The following is a 20,832-nucleotide window of genomic DNA, read 5'->3' as shown; positions in this document are numbered from 1 at the left end:
GAGAAACTTTCTTACTCATTGTTTTGTATGCCCCAAAGGCCCAGAGCCTTTCATTGTATAATAAGTTTTTGGTGAATGAGTGAATGGATGGATGGATGAATCCAGAAGAGAGAGAAATAATTTCACATGGGAATGATGAAGGGAGATTTACAGAATGAGTAGCTGCCAGGGTATTGTACTGCCCAGGAATGGCCATTAGCGTTACCTTTTCCTTGCCATAAGTTTTTGAGTCAGTCTATCAGGGAACTTTTTTTCTCACAAGATTACATACAAAATTTTATATCAGAAATCTGTGGAAAAAATAATACATTTTATAATCACTTTTGTTGGAATTCCTTTTCTGAGATCTTAGGAATATCATATTCTCACTTTTTTTTTTTCAAACTCTGTGCCTCAATTTCTTAATTCTATCAGCTTGAGATAATGTTACTTTCCTGGCAGAGATGTGATAAGGTTAAATCTCTTGAAAGTACTTAAGGGTCACTGAAATAGAATTGCTGCATGCATTCCCAATATCATGATTTAGTCTCCTTTAAGTATTTAAGCAGCTGTTGATGATCCAGAGCTCTGACAGTTGTTTTATTCCCACATGGAATGACTGAAGTCTTAGAGCCTTTGCAGAAGCTGTGGTCTTAGCATTCTAGTACATATTAACATTTGCCAAGTCAGTCTGTTTAATATATACCTAGTTGTTCTCTTGAACTCCCTCTGAATTTTCATTTACTTTGTGTCCTAAAACATACTGAAGGATGAACCAACTTCACACACATCCATCTGCCTTATCTAGGCACTTCTCACCTAAACTCATATGGCCTCTAGTGCCACAAACCAAACATTTCATAAATTCCTGTTATTTCCATTTGTGTAATTAACTATGACCTTTTCCATAACTGAAACTGACACTAGTATTAGTGGAACTGGGCTTTCAAAGAGTACAAGAACTATACACATAAAATATATCTTCAGTCATTGTTTTAAAAACACAAAATTGACCCCAAAATGTTAGCTGATTTTTTCCCTTTCTTTTTTTGAAAGGTTAATTTCAAGATAATGCTTACTTTTACTCAATATTAAAACAATTTTAAAGTTTTGCAACCTGATTATAAAAGCATCATTTCACACTGATGAAGGTGGGACAGAATAGTCATTACCAGGTTATAGAAAACTTGAACTTTTCTTAGTGATAGCAACAGTAACAAATAATAAACTTTCTCCTACGTTGGAGAACCTCAATATTTAAGAATTCCTTGAAGGGAAAAATGGCTTTGAGATATTTGATGGCCAGCAAATTATCAAGGTATAAAATGGTTTCATTTCTGCATCCGTGACGATACTTGTCACTCCCACATTCCTAGTATTTTGTGCCAGGATTCTGGAAATGTGCTAAATTTATCTCACTGCTTTATGCCTTAGCCATGGGTGTTCCGAAGAATTCTCTCCTTTTTGTGTACAAGACAGTTGTGTTGTAGCTTCTGGAAGTTGGGCTGATTACCAAAGGTATTATGAATCTCTCTCTTTGAACTTAAAGCAGACAGTATAAGCCTTTTCACACGAGAAGGTTCTTTAGTTACCTCACCAATATACAGTGATTGTCTCGGTCAGATTCATGCTAGCATTAAGGCTTATCTAAAGACTAAAACTCAAGAGACCTGGATTCCAGGCTCATCTCTGCCACTACCTGCCTGTGTAACCTTTAACAAATCACTTAAACTTTGTGGCTTTCAGATTCCTTATATATAAAATGACAGGGATAGCTAGGTGGAGCAGTGGATAGAGCACCAGTGCAGGAGTCAGGAGGATCTGAGTTCAAATCTCACCTCAGACACTTGACACTCACTAGCTGTGTGACCTTGGGCAAGTCACTTAACCCCAATTGCCTCATCTTGGGTCATCTCCAGTCATCCTGATGAATATCTGGTCACTGGATTCAGATGGCTCTGGAGGAGAGGTGAGGCTGGTGACGTGCACAGCCCTCCCTCACTCAAATCAAAGTCAAGTGCAAGTCATGTATCATTTCTCTGATGGCATGGTCTTCTTTGGCAATGAAGGACGAATACGCATATAAAATGAAAGGGTTAGACTAGTACTAAATGGTCTCTAAGACCCTTCTAGCATTAAATCCTATAATCTTTAAACCCTTTTCCACCTCTAATGATCTGTGACTCATGAGGAAAGTTTTCTGTGACTCCAGAGAGATAATGCCATATACTGACTGTTTCTCCATCTAGTTTTTCACCCTTGAATCTCATCTTTCTGTTTATCCTCTCCTCCATAAGTCCTGCTGAAGAGGTGAGAAGGAAAGGCAAAAAATATAAATGAGAAGTGTTAAAATCAGATGGAAAAAGGAGGGGATTAATACTCCCTTTTCTGGGCAGCAGCAGACCCCATTAGTCCAGTCTGTATTTAGCTACTCTGTAGTGATGCTTTCCCTGAAGGTGGCAGCATTAACCTAGACAGAAGAGTCCAAGGTGTCTGATGGTTGTGAGGCAAGATGTCTTCATTAAGTAGAACTTTATGGTGCCGAGGTTACTGGACAAAATGACTCTAATGTTACCCTGTAAGTTTCCTTTGTAAGTGATGAAAAATGTATTAGTAATAGTCTTTCATCAGCCTTTACTTGTCCTAGGCTTGACATTCTGCCAAGATAGCTAGTGAAACATCAAGTCACAAATGGGTCAACCACTTCACATTATAGGATTACCTATCGAAAAAAAAAAAAAAAGGGACTGGAGCTCATGAGTGCCCTGTTCTTTTGTTTTGATTGGTAAGGGTAGATTCTTTCTTAGATAGGGTTAATAATAACCAAGAAAGATGGAAATCATGCTGAAGAATTTTTTTTAAATTGTCCTTTTGTATCATGTTTGAATTCACAAGATTTTAATTTCCATCTGAATTAAATACCCCTAAGGGTTTAATATCCTGATAAGATTAAACTGAGATTTAAAACATGCACATTTGGCTGAAAGCAGAGCACTTTAAATATTTTAAAGTTTTACCTGCCTGCAAACTTATTGAGAAATAAATTCAAAGAAGAGAAGAGAAGTTCAGAGATTTAAATCTAGGCTGAAAATGACTGATGGCTGTTGCCACAGAAGAGTTAGTAGACTGTTCTATGAGAAGGTCAAGGTCAAATGAATTTGTGAAAATAGATGACCATGTCTAAAAATTATAATCCCAATTTGTCAGAGGCCTTAGCAGCAAGACTTAAACAGGGTCAGGGTCAGAATTGAGATATAATTCTACAAGGGAGAATTGAAACATTCAGTCATCAAATCCTTTTCATTCTTCATTTTTAAAATATGGCCCATCTTTTCCATCCTCATTGCCACCATCTTAATCCAGGCCTAAATTACTTAATACATAGTTTATTGTAGCTCCAGCCCCTTCCCTCCCCTCCCTCATCAGGCCCTCTCCTTCTAGTCAAGGAAAACACCACTTTTATGATGTTATTTTCCTACTCAGAAAACTTCAGTGGCTCCCCATTGCCCATGGATGCAGTAAAGTTCAAACTACTATTACCTAACCCTTTAAGGATGTCTCCTGTCTGACCCTCAACCTGCCTTTTCAACTTCATCTTGTACCTCCTAGTTCTACACACTGTGCCCTTCATACAACTCCCCCTATTCTATTCCTATATTTTTTGCTCCTGTGGTTATCTCTGCTTGAAAGATTGTGTTGTTCTCTTCTCTCCACTTGGCCAAAATCTTCCTTCAAGGCTTAGTTAGATTAAATGCAACTCCTGAATGAAGTCTTCACTAATTCCTGATCACATTTATTTGTCCTTTTAAAAATTCTTCTTGTATGTCATATCAAATATGTTAATAAACTGCCTTTTTCTCTAATTCTACTGTTTTATTCAATATCACTCTGTTTTGCACCCTAATATATATTGTCTTGTTCTTGAGTTATTTATTATGGACATTTGCCTTGTCTCTCTAATTAAGATTATAAGGTTCTTGTATGAGAGGGGCATGTCTCATACTAATTTGGCATCTTCATAGCATCTTACGCAGTGCTGGGTACATAGCTGGCATTTAATAAGTGATTGATAGCAGATCAGATTTGGAGTCAGAGGACCTGGGTTCTAAACCTACTTAGCTTTTCTGGGCTTCAGTTTCCTTCAGTTAATTGAATTCTAAGGTCCTTTTCTACACTCAAGTCTTTTCAGTAATAGAGATCTAAAAATTCAGTCCAACAAACACATTAAAACTTTAAAATTATATTCATCTCTCACTCTCTAGCTGTGTCTTTTGATTTTTATTTCTTCTTTTTCTTCCTTGTCTGTCTTATTTGATAGATTTGATGACCACAGGTGCAAGAAACTCTCACAGATGATCTCCGTCTCCTGAAAGGAGGCCTGCCTAATATTTCTTTATATTCCATGTCTTAAAGGGATATAAAATCATATATTATCAAGTAGAAGATTTGGGCACCTAAAACTAAGATCCAACACTGTTCTCCGGTCTTTAATACTCTTTAAAAGAAATAAGAATTAGACCATTTTGTAGGTCCCATGGAGTTGTGGTTAGAACATTGGAGGTGGGAGTTAAGGACTTGAGTTTTTATTCTTTCTCCATCAATTCTGAGGCCTTCAGCAGGATATGTCACTTCTCTATGGCTTAGTTTTTTCCTCTGTAAATGAGAGTAGGAGTGAAAGGGACTTCAAGGCTTTTTAAAAAATTTTATTGTAGAACATACAAGGGTTCTTAACCTAGGATCCATGAACTTGCTTTTTGGGTTTTTTTACATTTTGATAACTATATGTCAGTACAATTGGTTTCTTTTCTAATGTGGCATGTTTTTATTTTATTCATTTAAAAACATTGTTATGAAATGTGATACATAGTTTTCACCAGACTGCCAGAGGAGTCTATGACACAAAGGGTTAAGAATCTCTGTTCTGTACTCTGTCTTATCTTAATTTCCTTAGGGAATAGTCAGACCAAATTATAGTTAGCATCTTGAAGAAAAGAAAATGATCTGATTGTTAAAAACACAATAAGTAGCCTTTAGTTTTTCTAATGGAAAAATTCTCTGACTTGGTATTTTTCTGTATTATTTGATTTATGGCCCATACTTTGCCTCCCATAAGTACATGAAAAGGAGAGATCCTCACAGGATGTTAGCATTGGAAAGATCCTTAGAGGGCATCTAGTCCAGAGGTATTAAACATACTTCCCAGTGTGGTCTGAACCAGATGAAAATGTAATTGAGAAATATTTAACAAAATAAATAAAGATACAATAGAACATAGATAATGTTAAGATGTGGTTTTCTAAATCAATCTGTGGCCCACAGGCATCCTTCTGTAGGGTTTAATGGCTTCTTTTCCGTTTGAGTTTGATACCAATGATCTAGTCCAATTCCTTCATTCTTCAGATGAGAAAACTAGACCAATGGAGGTGAAATGACCAAGGTCATACAATTAATTAGTGGCAGAACCAGAACTAGGAACTAGAACATAGACCTCCTAACTCCCAGGCAACTGTTCTTTCCACTATACTGTGCTGTTTCTTCTTAGTCATATTAACAGACTTCTTCCCAGACTGATTTTTTTGCTGCCCACTTTTTCAGTTTTATTCCAGGGGTCTCCTATTTTCCTCTCCTCTGAAGTTGTACAAGTGAGACATGGTGTCAGCTTGTCAGTCTCTCTCTCAAAAGCTAAAAAGGAAAACACCTATTCTCACTACTGTCAAATTGCAAAGGGGGAGGGGTGGGGGTGGGTGGGAGGTAAGCCAGGGTGGAGAGGAGAAATATCCTCAGGTGTTTGTCTTTGAAAACTAATCAGTACAGAACTTCTTGGGGATTTTAGACTACTTGAACTTCAGCCATCCACAAGATTGTTGTTGCTGCAATTGATCTAGAGCTCTCTAAACAACAACTGTAACTCAGGATCAAAATGCAAGTGGACTTTGTTTTGCCTTTGATCTATTGGCCAGAGAATTAACTGTTAATGGAAACAAACACTGTCCTTCTTTACCTTTATCTCACCAGGATGTCTCCTTAGTTGGGACAGGAAGTAGGCTTGCTCCATCTACTTGCATCAGGCTTTGGACTGGGTATTATCATTTCCAGGATTGTATGGCCGAGAGAGTGCTAGACTTGGAATCGGGATCATCTTAGTTCCATCCAGTTCCTGCTTCTGAACTTTCTAGTTATGTAACTCTTTGACTCTTAGTTTCTTCATCTGTGAAATGGGGATAATAATAGCACCTAGTGCTTGGATTTGTTATAAGGGTTAAATGAGATAATGTATGCTAAACCATTTGTAAGCCTTGAAATGATATCTATATCTATCTATCTATCTATCTATCTATCTATCTATCTATCTATCTATCTATCTATCTACCTAAATGTCAGCCAGGAATACTAATAGTAATATTTGTATAAATTTGTATGGTGTTTCACATTTTAAAAAGCCATATATGTTCATCTTATCCAAGCATAGCTACCCTGTGAGGTAGATACAGCTTTCAGATTCCTCACTACACTAAGATGCTGTGGTTCTTTGATTTGCTTTTAGTCCTACATGAATCATAGTCGTTTAGCACATCACAGATAGCCAAAGATATTTTCATGTTTAGCCAAAGGACTATCTAAATTTTCTGGCAAGCATCATTCTCACTGCAGATGGGTTAACTTAAATGCATATGTCAGCCTTACTTTCTGAACATCAGGCAGAATTAAATGCTAAGTAAAGAAGAGAACCCTGTTTCTTGGCTTAGAACCAAGTGTTCCTAGTTCTTGATGCTTAGAAGAATCCCATTTGTTGGTAAAGGTAACAATAACAGCAAGAGAACATTGTTTTTAGCTGCTTTTCTCCTGTCTCAGTGCAGTGGGTTTTACCAGCAACCCAGCATGGAGTAAGAAAGGTGACATTCTGTTATAAAGATATAGCATGCTATATTATACTTTATTCTAAGTTTTCTCCATAGCACAGGCTAAAAAATGAAAATTGATTTAGTTCATGAAACGTTTCATTACTGAAAGAATTAGAGTCACTGTGGAGTTGAGCATTGCCAAACTCAGTTATTATGATGGGCAAAAATTGTATGGTTTGGACTTAGGACTGGGCTGCATGTCCAGCTGGATGTGTAGAAATACTTTATGAAAGCAAGAATAAGGGAAGCTGCCAGGAAGAAAGCTACCACCAAGGACCAACTTATATCACTTTAAATAAACCAATATTGGGTACTCAAATGTGCCATCAAGAATGAATTAAAGCAGCAGTTTTTGTTTTCTAGATGTTTTAGACATCACTGATTGATTAACATCCTTAATATAGATCAGTAGTAGAACAGTTCTGGGCAATAGAGATCAGTCGTATATCTTATTTTCACTTGACAAACTGAAGAAGCAAAGTTCAGAAGAATAAAGGAAAGTACCCAAGATCATACGCCAAGAGAGGCATCTGTTTTTAGCTGCAAAAGAACTGACCTTATGGCTACTGGAAGGCGTTTTAGTCTTATTTCTCCTCTTATTTTGTCACACTGGAGTCTAAGAATGAGCCTAAAGACCCCAAAAGGGCTAAATTACCCTTTTTTGGAGGAGGGGTATGTGTGCATTACTATACTGTACCCAATAGAAATCTATGTGAATGAATGCCATCTCCTGAGCAGACTTGGAAGGCCAGCTCATAAATTGCACACGCATAAACACAAGCTATATATCCAGAGACACAATGATGCTGGAGGTAAAATGAAAGATTTGTCTTTTGTGGGCTGGCTAATGATGACATCTCTTTCAAGCCAAGATTATTTTGGGTTTATGGTGTTGATGATACTCCAGAGAGTGGAAAACTTGGGCCCAAGTTCTGTAAATATTTTCCTAGCAATAAGACACCTTATTTTTGGATTCTACAAAGAAGGCGAGGAAGCTTCATTGTTGGAAACCTTTGAATCAAAAACAGAGAAACTGAAAAGTAAACTTGGAGGATAAACTGGAAAATCTAAATAGCAAGATATTTATGAATCCACAAAACACTTCTTCCAGCTTTATATTGACATTGGATTCAAAGAAATTATTTTTGCATATATATTAATTCATTGGGGAAATATTTGAATGTTTTCTATGTGCAAGGACATATAAAGACTTGACTCAAATGAAGTCTTTCTTCCCCCTTTCTCCTCTTGGCTTCCAGTGTTATTTTTTTAGTTTTATTTTTCTTTGGTCTTTTCCAGACCAGCTCTGCCACATTGCTGGCAGCTTGTTTTATGGAGATAGAAATCAGGATGAGTGGGTAAAGGGTATGATTAAAATTTCATAGCACTGGTGGTGGTTTAATATAAAGTACATAAAGTAGATACTTCATGAGAGGCAGTATGATGTTGTAGATAGAGAAATGGCCTCAGAGGCAGAATGACCTGATTCTAGGTCCTACCTTTGGTATATCCTGACTTTGTGACCTGAGGTAGCCATCTAAGGCTGTGTATTGCAGAGATGGTGACAGTCTGCTTTAGCAGAGGGAATTCCTCCCTAGGAGCACCCTCCACTAAATAAATCACAGTTCTAATGGGGAAAAAATGATATTTCATGTTAAAAAACTAGAACACCATAATCTTAAAGTTTCTTCATCTCTCTGGGTTTAATTTTCCTCATCTTTAAAATGATGAAAGAATTGAACTGGATCATAAGATCATAGCTTCACACCTAGAGGAACCTTTAGGGCTAATGAATTCAGCCTCTTCATTTTGCAGATGAGATAATTGAGGCATGGAAAAGGGAGGGAGTTTGCTTGCAGTGGGGGGGGAGGGGGATACATACATTAATGGTGAGATGAGATTTGAACCTAGGCCTTCCTGATCACAAGGGCAGGACTCAGTCTGGTATGCCACATTACCACTTCTCCAAGATGCTCTTTACATCCTCTTCTGGTACTAAAGTCTTGCACTTTTAAAAAGTCTTTGCAAAAATTATAATAGTAGAACTCATGTAGTGGGAAAACCGAAATGAAGTGTTTTCACTTTAGACTCAGGGAGCTGCTGGTCAGGTAGGGGGTTCTGGGGTTCAGGTTGTCCTGATCCCAAGCCTAGGATCTTCCATGTTCCTTATAAGCACAATTTATTCCAGTTCTTTCTTAGCTTAAATCTAGAATTATCAGTCATGTTGAAATCAGCAGATGCTCTTGTATTTAAGCCTAGAGATCATGGTCTTTCTTATTCATAATATATGAAATAAGGAGTTGGTATTACATTTGGTTTAGACATAGCATCAATTCTGAGATGTCTGTGGTATAGCTAATTGAGGGAGGGGGAGAATAATTGATGGAGGGGGAGAATAGTGGGAATAAATAAAATGCCCTGAAACCTCATGTTAGCTGTTAGTTTCAGCCCTCCCCTCCCTCACCTTCTGCCTTCCATACTCACAAATGCCCCTGGCAGTTGCAGCAGATTTGACCTGCTTTGCTTGCTTTGAGTTTGACCTCTTTTTCTTGACCCTGCTCCTTCTCTAGTGAAGGGTCTCAAAGGAATTGAGTAGTTCTTATGTGGACTCCAGGACTGGGATCATGGGAGAAACCTTTTTAATGGGAGAAAAGAATCTTGGAGCTCATCTCAACTGACCCTCTTATTTTAAAGATCTAGAAACTGAGGCTCCAGGTAATTAAATTACTTTACCAAAGCCACATAACAAGGCAGAGTAGGGACTAGGATACAGGGCCTCTATCACCTTCCTACTCGATAAACTCCAGTAGCTCCATGTCACCTCCAGAATCAAATATAAAATTCTCTTTGGTGTTCAAAGCTTTTCATAATCGAATGTGGCGTTTGAAAAGTTCAAGAGACATAGTTTCTGGGCATTTTAATCATTTTATGAATAAGGCTAACATGTTTATTAGTAAAAGGTGGTCAGTGACTCTCTCAGATGTCGGAAGACCCTGCATGGTGGTGGGCTTACAGTTTCTGTGCTCTTGGAGGAGTAGTTGTTCCCAAGTGTGGCAATCAACTTCTGATTGTTTAACAATTAATGAGAAAATGAATATTATAATGAGAGGCTGGGCTGTATTACAGTGAAGGTTTTGGAGCAGGTGAATTGGAATATATAAGTCTTAGTCACTTTCCTGAGTAAATCTTTTAGAAAGATTTCCCATACTGGTTGATTTCTGGATGAGGAAGTAGAAAAGGAGGAAAGCCTGGGTCCCAATATAATAATTCGTTATTAAATACAAAAGAGAAATAATCACTTTTCTCACCAGCGTCCTTCCCATCTTGCTAGGTTGTTTTCTTCTACCTATCCCCACCTCTGCATCCCCATACTCTTTGATCCAGTGACACTGGCCTCCTTTCTTTTCCTAGTACAAAACATTCCATCTCTCAGCCCTAGATATTTTCCTTGGCTGCCTCTCCTATCTGGAATGCTTTCCTTCCTCATCTCTGCTTCTAGCTCCTCTGGCTTCCTTTAAGTTCCAACTAAAGCCCCACCTTCCAAAGGAAGCCATTCCCTAAACTTCCTAATTGTCATGCCTTCCCTTTGTTGTTATTTGTCTGTCCTTTGCATGTTGTCTCCCCATTAGAGGTGAGCTCCTTGAGAGCAAGGCCTCTCTTGCCTCTGTTCACATTCCCACACTTATGCACGTGCCTACTACAGAGTAGGTACATACTTTGTGACTGATTGAGTCTGTGTCCAGTGCTTTTTCTACTATAGTTAGAAGTACAAAGTTCATACAGTCCTTCAGCTCAGAAGTCAGTGCTGACTCATTTAGACTACAAAGTACATTGTATGCGTTCTTAGTACCTTTTCTGGTGGGACTAAAAATGATGACCAGATAAGCCTTGAGGAAGAAACTGAGGCACAAAGAACTATAACTGCCTAACTCAAAACCAAATCTGAAATGAAAGGAGAGAGGCCATTTTAGACTACTAGTCCCCTTGCATTGACTCATATTTTTACTCCATTTCTTTATTTAAGTAATTACTATGTTTCTAGACCTAGATACAAATAGACTTTACATTCCTAACCTCTAGGAGTCCAAATTTTTGGCTCTATCTACCCTATTATCTTTACTATATAGACCTTGTGGTATATTACTCCACATTAATTCATTTATTCCACAAGAATTTAAGTGCATTCAATTGTGCTTGTTGTGGGTGAAAGATGAAATGACTAAGGAAACAAAGGTTTGAGCTTCTGAGCATATTGATTTATTTTAAGCAGTGCATGCCAGTTGCTCAACAAATGAGGACCAGACCTCCTCAACTTTGACATCAGACCCTAACTACAATTAAAAACAATTAATCAAATAAGACCTATTAATTAAAATACAACAATCAGGATACAAAATTAGGTAATCTGATTTCTAATTGGAGGAAAGATTAGGGACCTTCCAAGTTGGGAGGAAGAAAGCAAACAGGTGCAGTTTCCTGAAATCAGAAAAAAGGGGTGTCCTACTCCCCCTAAATATCTATATTCAATCAAAGGAATATGGAAACAGTAACTGATTCATCAGTATGGAGCCAGTTTTCAGATAAGACATGTTGGTTGACTGAGATGTATAATTGTGGGGAAAAAAAACTCTTTGCATCAGTCTTTGGATCTGACTGCCTTTCTGGTCAGCACAGCCTAGGTCCTTGGTTAAGGGTCTCTAAGAAGCAGGTAGAGGTGGTCTAGCTTCCCAGCTACTCAGGGCTAGGTTCAAACAGTGCAATAAGGTTTCCTCCTAATTCCAAGAGCTGAATAAAGTTTTCTCACAAGTCAGAAATCAGACTAGATCCATAACTGAATAGAAAGGGAACTGAACAATCTCCAGAATTGAGTCACAAGATGGAGTTAGTTTGGTTCGCCCAATTTCCACAATTAACCGCTTTTTCTAATGCCCTTATGGCTATGCAGGTTTTAGTATTCCTAGACCTCTTCTCTAAATCAACCAGCAAAGTGCTTCAGGCAGGGCAGATCAGGGCATCTTTTTGTACTCCACACGTAGTAGCTACTTCATAAATACTTGTTGAATGAATGAATGATAGGCTTTAAAAGTTGCTCCTGTAAATTGAGCTCCAGGACAGAGAAAGACCCCTTCAGTCTGGTTCTGCAAAGCCATGTGAAGCATATTCACTCTGACAGAGCATTTCCAGACGTGTGCTCCTATCTTGAAATGAAAATCTTCTGTCCTATACTTTGAATTTTCCTTCCCATCAATATTTCAAGTCCTTGTCAACTCAAATATATAAGAAGAACACAAAAGGGCAAAAAAGAAATGCCTTTGGTAGGAAAATAACTTGCTTCATTATCCTTTTTGCAGCTCTAGCCATTCTTAGGCTTATAGATTTAGAACTGGAAAATCATCTAAGAGTCAAACCCTCTCATTTTACAGTGGAGGAAACTGAGGCCCAGAAAGGTTAGGTCACTTGCCCTAAGTTATGTAGGTAGTAAAAGTGTAAAGCCAGAATTTGAACCCAGGTCTTCTGATTTATTTCAGTAGCTATGTTATTTTATTAATATATCTTCCATTGGTGCAGATCATAGCCATCCTATATTTTATCCCATATGATTCTTGTCCAAATTCTCTTGTACAGCTTCCACATAAAATTTACCCATCATGCCAGAGGTCTTCTTCTAGATCTGTTTATTTAAAATGTATAATGGTAAAGCGCAGTAATTATTCATCTTTTATATCTTCCTCTGAGCATGAATGACCCTTCTCTCTTCTGATCATACATAAAAACATTCCTTATTCATTTCTTGCATGGGGGCTGTCATTGGAGATATGTTACATTCTTACTTGTGCCTACCAAACTGTTTCCATTTTCCCTTTGGGTCACCTACAACTTTGATTCTTCATAGATTGAGGAGTTCTAAGATTTATGACAGTACAGCATCACCAGGAGAATACTACTGGTATGAGGATGGGGTGACTTAATTGTCTTTAAGTAGGGCTTAGAAATGTAAGCCCCTGTTGGAGAATAGGGATTGTTTCATCCTTAGGATTTATGTCCCCAGCAGCTAGTATGGTACCTTAATGAATGCTTGTTGATTAATTCAAGAGTTATTCTGGCCAAAAACATGTCAGTCTGAAGCTAGCCTGGTGATGAGCCTCCCAAGATTGGCTTGGCTGGTCCTGGGACTGATATACAATTGGTGACCCAGCCTATGCTGAAAACCTTCCAGGCTTGCTAGAGCCTGCTTAGGCAGGCACTCCACTGGCATTGTCTTCAGGAATCCACATTTACCTCCATGCCATGATGAGACCTTAGAGTAAGACTTTAATGGAGGTTCTCTGGGTAAAACTAATTAAATGGAATGAATTGCACTTAACATTAAACTAATATTTGTACTCAGATTATGACAACTTGTAGACAAAAGCAGAGCAAAGCTTTTTCCATAGCAGCAAAGGGATGGTGAGGGCCTCAGGTTTCATCTAGCTTCTTCCATTTCTCTCATCTCACAGCTTCTTTCCTGTGGACTTACCCATTCCTGTCATCTTTTCTCTTCCCTGTCAATACTATCTCCTGATCCCTTTTCTCCGTAAGGTATAGCAAAGAAGAGTCTCTTTAAATAATCTTAAGGAAGGAGTTCTTAATCTTTGGTTATCATAGAATCCTTTGGTAATAGTGTGGTGAAGCCCATGGATCCCTTTTCAAAATAATGCTTTTAAATGCATAAAAATTTTTTAAAAAGGATTACAGAAGAAATCAATGGTATTACAATGGTATTTTTAAAACAAGTTCTTGGGTCCCAGATTAAGAACCCCTCCTTTAAGACAATAGCTGTTGGTAGTCTTTCCTACCCCTGCCCATCAGTAATGGTGCTTGAGCAAGGGATTAGCAGTCAGTGGTTTTCTTGATTCTAGCTCATCATCTGTATTTGCTTTCAGAAAGGATTCCAACCAAGAACTGTTCAGCATTAACTGAACTAATTTAGCTGAAGGAAAGGGCAGGAATATGGATGCAATATTTGCACTGTCCATTTACTTGTATGAGTTGTAAGGGAGTTTTTCTTTTCTTGGGGTAATTTGGGAAATAATTCTAAGCTTCGCAGCACAAAGGTGGCTTTTGTATGGTTCTTTCCTTGCTGGTATCAATCTGGAATTTCTCTTCCATGCCTTTCCGACTAGAGCCTATTCTGGACTCCATCCTTCTTTCCCCCTACCCCCAGTGTGGGACAAAAACACATTGAAAAAGTCTGAGGAAATTCAAAAAACTCATGGTCAGTGATGGTATTCTGTTTAAGTAAAAGTTTCTCAGGTATATCTTTTATACTTTAAAGTCCTTTAAATATCAAGAATACAGTAATCATTGGTATTCTTTCTTTATTATGTTTATATAATAAAGGAGTAATTTTTACATTATTGCATTTAATCATTCTTGTCACAGCATCATTTGAGTGACTACTACATGCAAAGCATTTTTCTAGGTTCTGTAGAGAGTGGGGGAAGGAAATCATAGACATCAAGGTCACAAAACGAATACACCAGTGGGGGAAAAAACTAAACTTTAGAAATTTGAACTGCTTCATTTATAGTACAATAAAGGAAACATTATTGAATACTAACTGATGGCAAAACATTGTTCTAGCCACTGGAGAGAGACAGAAAGTTTAGATGCTACATAGCCCCTACTTTGAAGGAATTTAATCTAGTAAATTTATAGTTGGTTACCAATGACATAATCTTCCAGCACCTTGGTTTCTGTATCTATTTCCCAAGATAACAGTATACAAAGCACTTTGGACCCCTTAGAAGAAACAAGTTCAAGTTGTTATTTTTCAGACAGTTTGAAGCACCAAAGATGTAATCACTGGTGCCTCTATACAAACATACATACATGCATATGTACACATATGTATGTAGTTAAAGTGATATATTTTAATCTCAATTACTGTGCTTTGAAAGCCTAATAAGGATTGCTGGTGATTTCTGTGGCCAACAGCTATGAAGAGATGATTCTCTTCTTTCAGGATAGAGAATCAAAACATTCAGGAGCACATGCGTGTTTTTACTGGTGACAGGCCTAATAATTTCATTCTGTAAAATACTAAGCCTTTTTCATGGTTGTTTCCCTTTTTGAGTCAGGTGTATCTTTCTGGCCCTGGTTGTTGATGGTGACTCAACTTTCTTTGTTATTTTTCTTTTCTTTTTATTTCATATACCTTCTGGTGAAAAGAAAAGTTTAGCTTAACGAGAATTATAGACTCAGAAAAGATGGGAGGAGAGAGAGATCTCAGCAGTCATTTAAGCCAACTCATACATAAAGGGAAGTCTACCAGAACGTAACTGCTAAAGTGGTCCACTCTCTATTTAAGACCTTCAAAGAGGAGGAATCCACCATCTCTCAAGACAAGACATTCCACAAGACAGGAAGTTGTTCCCGATATCAAACCAAAATTATCCATTTTGTAGCTTTCCCTCCTTGCTCCTGATTCTTCCATAAGGTCAAACAGAACAAGCCTAATCTCTTCTCCAAATGACATCCCTTAAAATCATTGAACACAACTCTCATGACCCCTCAAAGTCTTCTTTTGTCCAAGTTAAAGGTATACAGTTCTTTTAATCAATGCTCATATGCCGTGAACTCAAAATTATTTACCATTCTGGTTGCCTTCCCCTGGACAGTCTCCAGCTTATGAATGCTTCTTAAAGGTGGTGCCCAGAACTGAACATAGTAGTCTCTGTGACATCTGACAAAGGCAGAGAGTACAGTGGGATTATCACCTCCTCATTAGAAGGTACGTCCTAATATAGCCCAGAATTGCATTAGCTTTTTTTTTTCTGGCTATCACATTACATTGCTGATTCATATTGGACCTATAATCCACTAAAACCTCCAGGTCCTTTTCAAAATAACTGCTAGTTATCCATCCCTCCACTATCCTATGTTTGTGGAGGTTAGCTTTTTTTTATTTGAAACCAAGTGTAAGAATTTAATCTTATTAGATTCAGCACAGTACTGTAATACCTTGTGAGGATCCTTTTGGATCATGACTCTTCAATTGTGTTAGCTGTCCTCCTAACTATGTTTTTATATAGTCCACTGACAAAAATGTTATCATGGGGCCAAGTACAGCTACTTGGGGTATTCTTCTGGAGACCCTGTGCCACATTGATAATGGAGTATAATAATTATTCTTTAAGTCTAGCTATCCAGCCAGTTCTGAATCCATCTGGTTGTCCTATCATCTAATCCATATTTCTCCATTATGTTCTTCAAATTGACAAAGATGACAAAAGATGGTTATAGTATTAGAGGCACTGTAGAAAAACTAATGCATTATGGGTGGAACTATGAATTGGTCTGAAAAGTCTGGAAAGCAATTTGAAATTATGTGAAGAAAGTACTCAGAGATTCCACTGCTAGGCAAGCACTTTGAGGATAAAATGCAAAGTCCTCTGGCATTTAATGTTCTTCACAACCCCAAGAAAGTCATTGGCAAAAAGAAAGTTCCCATGTACTAAAATAATCTGACAGCTTTTCTTGTGGTAGTAAATAACTAGAAATAAAATACATGCCTATCAGTTAGGGAATGGATAAATAGGTTGTGGTACATGAATGTAAGCATAATATTGTGCTCTAAGAAATTGTGAATATGATGAATACTGAGAGACATGAAAAGATTTATATGAACTGATGGGAAGTGTAGTAAGCAAAACCAGGAAAATAATGTATACAATGACCTCAACAATGGAAAAGGAAAGAACAACCAAGCAATTGAAACTGGGTGCAACAAATCATGACGAAGCTTATCCTCACAGAAGACATTGAAAAAGATACTTTTCCCTCCTTTGTTGAGGTGTGAAACACAGACTATAATGTCACACTTTCTGGATATGCTGATTTGTGCTGCTGAATTTTTTTGCCCCTTCAAAAAATTCTTTATTATAAGGAATAGCTCTCTAAAATGGAGTGGAAGGAAGGTTTCAGTAGGAAATGTAGGTGATTTTAAAAACGGAAGATCAACAAAAATTTATTTTAAAAAGAATTATGAGGAATTATATCAGTGTTTTCCAGGTGTGCAAGTAGCATACTATTAATTACCAGCATCCTTCCTTTCCTAAATGACAACTGCACAAATATGAGATAATTCACTGGGTTAAATGGTTTATTTCTCAGGGATTCCTAAACCACTTGCACTCTGTCTTAAAAATCTTGAAGACAGGAATGATTAACATTTCAACCCTTTTGTTCAGAACTTGAGGGATCATAACATTAGAGTCATCATTTTGAAAGGGACCTTAGAGCTTTTCTAGTCCAAACCCCTTGCTTTTACACCTGAGGAAACCAAAGCTCAGAGAAGTTGTGCCCAGGGCATTAAGTTAATTAATAGTAGAGTCTGATGCTTAATGCTATGCTTCTCACTCCTTACCTCCCAGAAAAGCCAGATTTACTTAGTTTCTAGAGGCCAATTTTATTGGTGATGTCAGGAAGTCTCATAGAGTCAGCAGAATATTTCAGAGCTTTTGCTAGTGTCTTTTGCATTTTTCCCATATCTGATACATCTGAGGTGGTTATGTTGAAAATGAGATGTAGTACATACATGTATTTCTATTTAGTGGAAGTAAGGATTTAATTCCTGTACTAGTGACAGCTTGGTATAGGAGGGAGGCAAGCCTAAATAGAGTGACAAGATGAGCACACACATCAGAGAAGGTCGTGTTTGGGGGAAAGGTCTTATTTATACAACTTACCTGAATACTAATCCATCCTCTTTGCCTAATTAAATAACCTACTCAAAATAAGTAAATACCTTTTAATGTTTTTTTCTGGCTTTTTATTTATGATGTTCTGTATACAATGGTAATTATGTTATGTAGCAGTTATCATTGGATGGAACTGAAGCAATAAATCATAGTTAACTGTAAACGGTACTCATGGGTATTTGCTCAGGGGTTGTTTTTTTTGTTTTGAGCGGGGGAGCCCTTACTAAGCTTTTTTTCTCATTCTTAAAGTTGTTCTTACCCAAGAATTATTTCCTCAGATCACCAGGCAACCATATTCCCTTGTTCTTCTGTGACATAAGAACATGAAATTCCTCTCCATGGAGAGATTCAATAACTGTGCCTGAAATAATTTCCCTTGCACTGTCAGTTAGAATCAGTGGCATTGTAGTTATCCACTGTGTGAAACAAGAGATCCAGTTTCCAGTCAGGCAAGACAAAGCAGTGATGGAATTATTATCATTGGTGAAATAATGCTTTATGGCTTTCTCTTTGCACACCCTGTCGCATTTGATCTTCACGATGACCCTGTACAAACTGTGTAATCCTGAAGAATGGTGGTACTTGCAGTTTCATCATCTTCTGGTTAGGAACCTTATTACATGCCGATGGGCAACTACAACGTCAGTTCTAGGACAACCATCTGGCAAGGAGTCAGGCACTGGAGAAAGAAACTGCAGAATAGAGTGGGAAGGGCCCGAGAAAGTATTTGTCCATCATTTGTGAGAAGGGAATGCTCTTTGAATGGGGAAGAAAGGGAAAGATGTATTTGGAAATGAGAATGACATAAAAATAAGAATAAAAAAATGACACCAACCCCAAGCCAGGTGGGGAAAGTGAAACCCAAAGAGGTTAAAAGAGATGTTGAAAAAACTGAGGATATTTACTGTAGAGAGAAGAATACTTAGGGAGATGATGATGCTTATCTTAAAATATTTGAAATGCTATCATCTTGAAGAGATATTTAGTTTATTCTACATAGCCCTATAGAACACAACTTGAAAAGTTAAGGAAGATCTTTTACTGTCCCAGAATGGAATGGACTGCTTCATGAAGTAGTGAGTTCCCCAGTATCAGAAGTGTTCTAGCACAGGCTGGGTACCAATTCTCAAGGATGTTGTAGAAGGCTGAAGAAATGGACAAGAGGGCCTCTAAAGTCCTTTTTGCCTCTGAAGAGTCTCTAATTTAATAATAGCTAGCATTTATATTTAGCTTGATATATATGCATATATATTTATATAATAGCTTTATTATATGTGTGAAAAGCACATTACAAATATTTCTGGGAGATAGGTGCTATTATCATCCCCATTCTACTGAAGAGGACATTGAGGCACAGGTTAAGTGACTTGTCCAGGGTCACACAACCAAGACCAGAACTCTGTTCACTATGTGATTTCTAACTTATAGTTGCAGAACTGGGATTAAAACCCAGATTTCTTGGTAACATTAATTCTCTTCTACTTGTCAGTGGGTCCACTTGTACCCACTGTCAAAAACCTTATTCTCTTTCTGCTCCATTTTTTCTTCCCCTTATTTCATCATACCATGAAGATTAAAGATGCAAGATATGGACAGGTAGATGATCAATGGTGCTTGATTCAGAAGGAAGAAAGGAGAAGTGAAGGAACATCGTTGCATTTTTTGCATCGTTGCATCGTTGCATTTTTTTTCCCTCTTCACCTCAAGCCTTGTGCTGGTCAGCCACTTAGAATAAAGTAAAAGATAGGATAGTTATGGATATGGATTATGTCCAGATGTAAAAAATGTTAAAAACCTTTTGTTATTCTGCAGGAATACTGTCTCATCTTTCCATGCAGAACAAGCATCCCTGACTTGACCTACTAATTGACCTACTGGTAGTTAATGGAAAGCCACTGGGTGGCTGCTTTTGTTTCTTAAAGTGACCTTGGCCTTTAACAAATATGAGAAACTTACCTTCAAAAGCCATTGTGGAAGAAAAACTCTATGTGTTAACTAAACATTCCTGCTTGAAGGAGAGAGGTCCAAAGGGCCCAAGTTTTCCCAGGTAATTGGAATTCTCTATGACCCAAGTAATTTCCACTTAAGTGTATAGAAATTCTAAAACAAAAAAGTCCTTCAGCAAATTGAAACAAAAGTACATAGTTTAAGCTTAGTGTTTTGTTTTGTTTTTTAGGTTACGAAACAATAATAATATTAAGGTAGCTTGTTCTTTAATTACTCTCCTTTCAGTTTTGTCAAAGGTGGACCCTCTTAATTGCATTAAATAAAACATTTCTACCTTCTACCTGAGTCTGAGTTTTAGGGAATCAAGATCCCTTCCTGAAATTGATTTAGTCATGTATTCATGGAAGACTGATTAGATCTGATTCAAGTGAGACCAAGGACATGGAACCTGTCATGATGTGATTTCTTAATAGTTTATAATACAACAGGAGCCTTAGTAGTTCATGCTTCCAGTCCATTGAGTTCCTGAACTAATATGCATATTCTCATTTTTGTTTTCTTAAAGAAAATAAAAGATTCCACCTTTGATGACTGGAAGAATATCCGAGGACCTCGACCATGGGAAGATCCTGACCTTCTCCAAGGACGAGACCCACAAACTCTCAAGTCCAAGAAAGCCTGAGTGTGCTGACTCAGATTGCTCTTTTTTAAATCAAAATGTCGTTGCCTGGCTATCCCTGTTTGCTCCTGTGTGTAAGGAGACGAATATTACATGCCAGAATAAGCCAACATATGAGTAATTAAATGGCAAATATATCTAAAAAAGTCAAATAGCAGAGCTCTTTGTACTTTCCATCTGACCCATTTGCAAATGGAAGTAATTCCACTGAATGGGCACTTTTGAATAAAAATAAGGCTACTTCATTGAGAAGGATGTGGACTTTTTGACTCTTTTTTCCCTTATGAGTTGCTGGGACAACATTTTTGACACTTAAGACTGCTTCGTAATGAGAATATTCTGAGTAGTAACAGAAACTACAGAAACCAGGAAGACACAACTATTCCTATTCTGTGAAGTACCACTGAAACTTTTTTTTTAAGTTTTTGCTTTATTTTTAGGACTTTGTTTATTTATCATTTGCAGCAGTGTCAGTAGGTGATTGTTTAATGGCAATCATTTAAATGCCATTTTATGTGTGTGCTTGATCTACAGACTATTTCAGGCTATACATTTCTCTGTAGAGCTTCTTAGTTTAATATTT

The 20,832-nt window shown here is 37.5% G+C and overlaps 1 protein-coding gene across 1 annotated transcript in view; it reads left to right on the top strand.

Annotated features, from left to right (window-relative positions):
- COX16 (cytochrome c oxidase assembly factor COX16) overlaps positions 1–20,501 on the top strand; it is a 118,613-nt gene extending 98,112 nt beyond the window's left edge. The window contains exon 4 of the mRNA XM_072629263.1: positions 20,136–20,501. Within this exon, the coding sequence (XP_072485364.1) occupies positions 20,136–20,252 (117 nt within the window). The 3' untranslated portion in view covers positions 20,253–20,501. The remainder of the gene's footprint in view (positions 1–20,135) is intronic.
- Positions 20,502–20,832: the final 331 nt, after the last annotated feature.

The sequence above is a fragment of the Notamacropus eugenii genome, chromosome 1 (genome assembly GCF_028372415.1).
Source record: "Notamacropus eugenii isolate mMacEug1 chromosome 1, mMacEug1.pri_v2, whole genome shotgun sequence".
In the NCBI taxonomy this organism is placed as follows: Eukaryota; Metazoa; Chordata; class Mammalia; order Diprotodontia; family Macropodidae; genus Notamacropus; species Notamacropus eugenii.
Note: the sequence above shows the minus strand (reverse complement) of the source record. Positions and strands in the feature narration are given on the sequence as shown.